The sequence below is a fragment of the Zingiber officinale genome, chromosome 8A (assembly GCF_018446385.1).
Source record: "Zingiber officinale cultivar Zhangliang chromosome 8A, Zo_v1.1, whole genome shotgun sequence".
In the NCBI taxonomy this organism is placed as follows: domain Eukaryota; kingdom Viridiplantae; phylum Streptophyta; class Magnoliopsida; order Zingiberales; family Zingiberaceae; genus Zingiber; species Zingiber officinale.
The window spans coordinates 25,113,393-25,119,809 of NC_056000.1; the positions used below are offsets into that span (position 1 = coordinate 25,113,393).

Here is a 6,417-nt window from a genome sequence, read left to right on the forward strand (position 1 = left end):
AGGTCGCTGAAGGAGGAAGCTGAGAATCGTCGGAACGCTGGAAGCAAGCAAAATCGTCGGAGCAAACTGTCGAAGAGCATAAAGAGAACGTAGAGGAAGAAATGGCGACGCTAAGGCTTTATAAAGATCGGCACGACCGACCGGAGTCGTCCGATCTAGGGCACGAGACTAAGAGTGCACATCCAGCTGTTGTATTCGAACAGTCAAACGTCACATCAGCAGCTGTCACCTCGGACGTGTGGCGCCTGCTCCGACGACACGTGGCGTCCTCCCCACAGGGCAGCATTTAATGGGCATAGGCGCGTGCTCGGCCTTAATGGGGATGATTTGCGCATGTTTCGAGGAGATTTGGGCGGTGTCAGCATTGACCGCCCGGCTCGCGCCCCTCCGGGGGTGATGAGAAAAAAATCCAAGTGTAAAGGCTCAAAGCGCCGATCGGCTGAGAAAGACCAGCCCTACACGGGTAGATCGGGATCCAACCGGCTCATTGGTTGATCAGCCAATTGGTCATCAAACTACTTGTCCAGTCAGTCGGACTTGCAGCCTCTTTCGACTAGACTTGAGAGAGGGAGACACGGCTCGCGCCCCTCCGGGGGTGATGAGAAAAAATCCAAGTGCAAAGGCTCAAAGCGTCGATCGGCTGAGAAAGACCAGCCCTACACGGGTAGATCGGGATCCAACCGGCTCATTGGTTGATCAGCCAATTGGTCATCAAACTACTTGTCCAGTCAGTCGGACTTGCAGCCTCCTTCGACTAGACTTAAGGGGGAGACACGTGATCTAGTGGTAAGGTATGGCCCGTTCGGTAGGTGGTCAAAGTGGTCAACGTTAGGCGGACGCCCAATCAGGCGAACTACCTTCCAGGTCAGCAGGTAGGGTAGCTGGTCCAACACTTCGACAGTTCGATCAGACACCGAGCTTCCGACGCACATAAAGCTCAACCAGGGAGGCACGAAGGTCGAGCGGCCATCCCGCTCGGCAAACAGTGGATGCAGCCTTACTCGATAGGCGGGACTCCTTCGCCCGACGGGGTGTAGCTGGTAGTAGCCCATCGGGCGAGCGGACGCTCGGCCCGGTCGTTGTATCGTACAGACAGTCGACTGGCCGAGCGGCTCTCCCGCTCGACCCAATAACCGACAAAGGGAGCAGTTGGTAATATCTTCCTGGGGATCAGTGTCATTGACAGGCGGTGTGGTCGGCGGCAGGGTCGGATAGAGAATCATACGTTGGAAGTTTCCACTGTCACGTCAGGGATATGCCCGGGTTGTTAAGGTATGACGTCATACACGTTTTTCTGACACATCCTTTCCATGTACGATTTGAGAAGCGTGCACGCCTCGGGAAACGTGCACACGCCTCTCAGGAGCCCTATATAAGGACCCCCAGACTTCGTCGGAGGTATGCTTCAATCACTATAGCTATAGTCACGCTACTCCTTTCTTCTCTAGTTCATTCTTCTACTGTCTGTGATTGACTTGAGCGTCGGAGGGTCATCACCGGGGAACCTTTCCTTGGCTAGGCACTAACGACTTGTGGTTGCAGGCTCAGCTCGTCGGAGGTTCACGACATCTTCGCTCGACATCCAGTCAACGTGAGTGTCGTCTACCTAGTGTCCGTCTACTCGCTCTCGAACATGATCATTTTATTTTATTAGAATCGTCAGACAAGATTATTTCGTGAAAGAGAGTTATGGTGCAACAATAAAATTATTATCATGTGATCAAAAGATTACAGGTTCGAATATTGGAAATAGTCTTTTGTAAAAAACAGAGTAAGACTCTATATAATAGATCATTCTTCGAGACTCCGTATAATAAGAATTTTGTGTATCAGACTGTCTTCTTTTTTTTTAAAGACTGTTCCATTTGATTTTTATTTTTTTTATTCAAATGATATCCCATCTTATCAGTCCTAAAATTACACGTATAGTTTTCGGTTGATGTTGACTATTAGATAGGTAAAATTTAAATTTTAATCATGAATCGGTCTGTCAGTTGCTTGAACATGAAAAAAATTATGTTATAGTACTGCTGACATTTAATAATTGTTACAATATAAATATTGTTAAATAAAATAAATTTAGATTATAGTAATTATAATTTTATAATTATTATAACATAAATATTAAATCGTTATGTTTTTATAATTATTATTATTATACGAATTGTATATTACTAGCTCGACTAATTCAAAATTTAAATTTAAAATCAGACTTGTCAAAAACTCAAAATCAATCCGACGTGATACATGAGAGTAGTTATGTAATTTTTATATGGCCGGAGGAGCACCATGATTTAAAAAAAGACAAAAAATTAAAAAAAAAAACTTTGATTTTTACCCATGTGAGTCTGTATTATTTTTTTAATGTTGCCGGCTGCATTGAAAATTTTAAAAAGCCCTATAAGTTAAAATTTTTTTAGCTTTCCATGCGTTTGAAAATAGAAATGTAATATATATATATATATATATGAGTCAAGCAAAACTTATTCAAATTTGACTATAGCCAATGATAAGATATATATTATCCCTGTTCTATGATGCAAAGATATTGTAGTAATTTGTAAACATTTGTTATTTGATTCCCTGCTGTGATGTATTAAAAGGATTTTTCTCTAGTAGGATATAAAATCTAAGATATCAATGGCTAGATAAGGAATTGTTTGTATTTTTGGATCTATTTTGATGATCAATAAAAAATTTCAGGCCAAATAATCACATCTAACGTTAGTAAGTTAAAAAATACATATATCTAGATTTTTTAAAATGATAAGATTTATATTATTTTTATTTTAAATATATTATAAATGATTTGAAAATGTAAAACTTTATATTAATTGCTTTTATGTATTTAAATTACAAAAACATAATTAAATTTATGTAAGTTATCATATTTATTCATAAATTATTTATTTTTTAAAAAATAAATTTATTTATTTTATATATTTGATAATTAAATGGACATAAATAAAATTTATCAAATTTATTGTCCTATTTAAAAATTTTAAATCTTATTTTATCAAAATATCACAAAATAATTTGTAAACCCCTTTTAGAACTCCTTTTATACAATGCAAATTAATTTATAAATTGACTTATTAAGTTTGTTAAATATTTTTTCTCTAAATAAATAGACTAATTCAAAAATTAATCTATAATATATTTTCATTTTGTAATTTTTATGACACAAGTTGGTCCATATATTTCATGGAGAATCATAAATTGTCATATTTAAGTTAATCCGATTTTCATTATTCTGGTTAAGTTTATTCAGATGCGAAATTTTGGACTAAATTGAAATAATGTTGAATTTAGTGGCAAATGTCATTTATTATTTAATTAATTTTCTGTAGCTGCACGAACTCGAGAGGAAAAATTTGTATACAGTTCAGTGACAATCAAAACTTTGCATATAGTTCTCTTTCATAAAAATCTTTATTTTCATTTTCTAGTCAATCATATATATCTAATTGTATCTGATATTTTTAAATATAAAAAAATCCAAAAGTAAATATAATTTTGTTTAAATTCAATATATTAAAATATAATCTAGTATATTTTCTATCAAATTGAGCACGATTCTTTTTCTATCTCAATTGGATGGAGAATATATTAGATTTTTTTTAAATGGTACTTAATTGGATAGAAAATATATTAGATTTTCTTTAAATGATACTGAATTTAAAAATAATTATATTAAGTAGGAAAAAATTATGCTCAATTTAATAGAAAATATATTTAATTCTAATTTATTCATACTTTTGTATTTTAAAAAAAGTATGAGGACAATTTTAATAGAAAATATACTCAATTTTAATATAAAGTACTGATTTTAATAGAAATTATATTTATTTTTAAATATTTTGTACTTAAAGACAATTAAATAATGATATTTATACAAGGGAGTTAGTATCCCGGTGTTATCATCCAACAGTAAAATATTCAAATTATGATTAGACACTCATTAACTAATTTTTTTATAATTGAGAGTTAGAAGTAAATAAAATTTTATATGGCAAATAAAGTTATGATCGAGAATTTCTCTCTACTGTACCCAACTCGAGAATTTGAAATGGAAAGCCGTCTATAAATAGGAAAGGCAAAGGCCAGGGGAGGGAAGAAACCGCGGTTTCCGAGTGCAACGAGTTGCATCCTTCCCAGTGGATTTTCGTGCTCGCTTTCCAAAAATTTGGGGATCGAGAGATGGCCGAGGGGCGGAAGCAAGGCTTCACCAACTTCGAGCTCGCCTGTAGCTTCCTGAGCCAGTACATCAAGGAGAAGGGCAGCGTCGCCGACCTAGGGCTCGGGATCGCCCAGGACCCCACTAAGGGTGAGCTTTTTTTGGCTGTGCATTTGAGATTTTTGGACGGATTTTTTGCATCGGATGATCCCGATCTTGTATTCTTTTCTTGCTAATGTTTTGTTGGGATTCTCGGTGATTTCGTGCAGGAATGCCATCGGTCAGCGTTTTCTACTAGTTTGTTTTCAAAAATTTGTCTTTTCGGATTATTACGGCGAATATTTGTTTGGTTAGATATGTATTTCAGAACATTGATCGATTTTGTTCGCACTAGGTCTTTGATTTATCTTTATTGAATTTTCAATTCGTGTTCTTGGCGAAAATTGATATTTCTTTTGACTAGTTTCGTTCTTCCGTTCGAAGATTTTATGGATTTCTCTGAATTTGGTCCTTTTTTCGCATAAGCTTGTCTTGATCACTCCCATCTATTCTTCCAGGCAACTCCCAGTCGTTTCGGCCGCCGCCGGCCACCATTTGTTTGTTGCCCGGAGCGGACATCTCTGGTGGAGAGGACTGCGAGAAGGAAAGCCAAGGGGAAGTAGCTTCCCATGAGAACCCGATGGAGCTCTTTCCCCGGCGTGCCGGATTCATTCCCTCCGTATCACAGGATTCAAGGTCTCACCTCTCTTACAACCACAGAACAAATTCGAAATAAAAGCTTGATGTCTAAGAACAAGAAAGAAATAAAAGGTTGATATCAAAGAACAAGAAAGGAATCTGATAAAACCCCTAGAGGTGTTCTAACCAGTTTTTATGGCTGCTTATTTTGCAGGGGGGAAGAAAAATCCCAACTTTCAATTTTCTACGGTGGAAACGTGCTGGTGTTTGACAATTTCCCAGCCGAGAAAGCCAGGGATCTGATCCGGATAGCAAGCGAAGGGAATTCCGCTGCTCAAAACTTTAGCTACGTTCCTCCTGTGACAGCCTCAAGTTCCCTCTCTCGTCAAAGCTCGACCTTGGTCAATCAGCCAAGATCAGCAGAGCCAAATCTCTCAGGTAGTAGATTAGTACATGTAAAACAAAATTCATATCATGTTTGAACCTCCATGCAAGCTACTGACGTTGATAGTGTTTTGCTGAACTACAGATCTTCCTATTGCTAGAAAAGTTTCACTGCAACGATTCCTGCAGAAGAGAAACTACCGGTAGGCAATCCGGTAATCCTTTTCTTATGCTAAAGATCAACGAGTGCTGATTGTTTCAGCTGTTCTAATTCAAATCGGTTAAACAAAAAAAATTTCAGGATCAATGCGAGAGCACCGTACCAAATGATTCCATCTCCTCGAATGGCCACTTCTGTTAACCAGGAGAACCGCAAAGCATGGCTTGGCTTGGGCACTAACCTCTTCACTCCCAGTCTCAGTCTGAGCTCTAAGTATAGCAGATAGGCCTGCTCGTGTCGAGTTCAGTTTCACATGCTTCTCACCTTGAAGCAAAGTGCTCAGAAAATCTTCGATTGCTTCTTTTTTTGAGGAACTTGTCTTCCTTTTCCAACAAGTTGCATCGATTTAGATTTTCTGTGTTCTTGTTTTTAAAGCTGTAGCTCATGCAGCATATCAGAAATCTAGTTACCATTACATATGTATCAGCTACTGTCTGATCTTACCGCAGAGTGAAGTTGTTTTATGTGTAAAACTCTGGATTCAGCTATTTGATTTTTTCCACAAACAGTTATTCTCTACATAAATGACTATTTCATCGAACCTTTCAAACTTCATCTTTGCTGTGCGTTGCGAAAGCCATACTGATGACTAATCTCAGTCAACTTCAAGCACCTTAAATCTACTTTTCTAAGGCTTTTTACTCTGCTTCGTAATTGCTTCTTCTAAGGCTCAAAACCATGTCTGACACTGACTTCAAACCTTCCTCTTTGACCTGAGCAACGAGCTGATATCACAATACTTTAGGATCAACTGACTGGAGCTGCATATCCAAAAACCTGCATGTGTTTAATGGGGATTGAATGCAACACCGAACTAGTCTTGCCTTCTTGCAGAAGCTCAACTGAGTCAAAGTTTGGTGGCCTGCTATTTCTACTGAATGCCCATTTTCTGGGGGAATCAAATTAGTTCTCGACATGTGCAGCTTGCTTAAATAATGGTAGGGGGATAGTTTCTTCA

The 6,417-nt window shown here is 37.9% G+C and overlaps 1 protein-coding gene across 2 annotated transcripts; it reads left to right on the forward strand.

Annotated features, from left to right (window-relative positions):
• The first annotated feature begins 4,117 nt into the window (after window positions 1-4,117).
• Window positions 4,118-6,135, forward strand: LOC122011650 (protein TIFY 10a-like). Of its 2 annotated transcripts, none has more exons than XM_042568026.1 (5): window positions 4,118-4,327; window positions 4,735-4,912; window positions 5,070-5,293; window positions 5,385-5,442; window positions 5,541-6,135. In XM_042568026.1, the coding sequence occupies exons 1-5, from the start codon at window positions 4,201-4,203 to the stop codon at window positions 5,683-5,685; spliced, it is 732 nt and encodes a 243-aa protein (XP_042423960.1). In that variant the 5' UTR covers window positions 4,118-4,200; the 3' UTR covers window positions 5,686-6,135. The 2 variants fall into 2 exon arrangements, with proteins under 2 accessions (XP_042423960.1, XP_042423961.1); XM_042568027.1 differs by having other exon boundaries at window positions 5,385-5,454; window positions 5,541-5,666.
• Window positions 6,136-6,417: the final 282 nt, after the last annotated feature.

Excerpts from the sequence above, each read along its gene's own strand:
- LOC122011650 (XM_042568026.1), top strand. The coding sequence starts at position 4,201 with ATGGCCGAGGGGCGGAAGCAAGGCTTCACCAACTTCGAGCTCGCCTGT. Across the intron at positions 5,294-5,384 it reads AGCAGAGCCAAATCTCTCAG|ATCTTCCTATTGCTAGAAAA; the intron begins GTAGTAGATTAG and ends GCTGAACTACAG. Across the intron at positions 5,443-5,540 it reads CTGCAGAAGAGAAACTACCG|GATCAATGCGAGAGCACCGT; the intron begins GTAGGCAATCCG and ends AAAAAATTTCAG.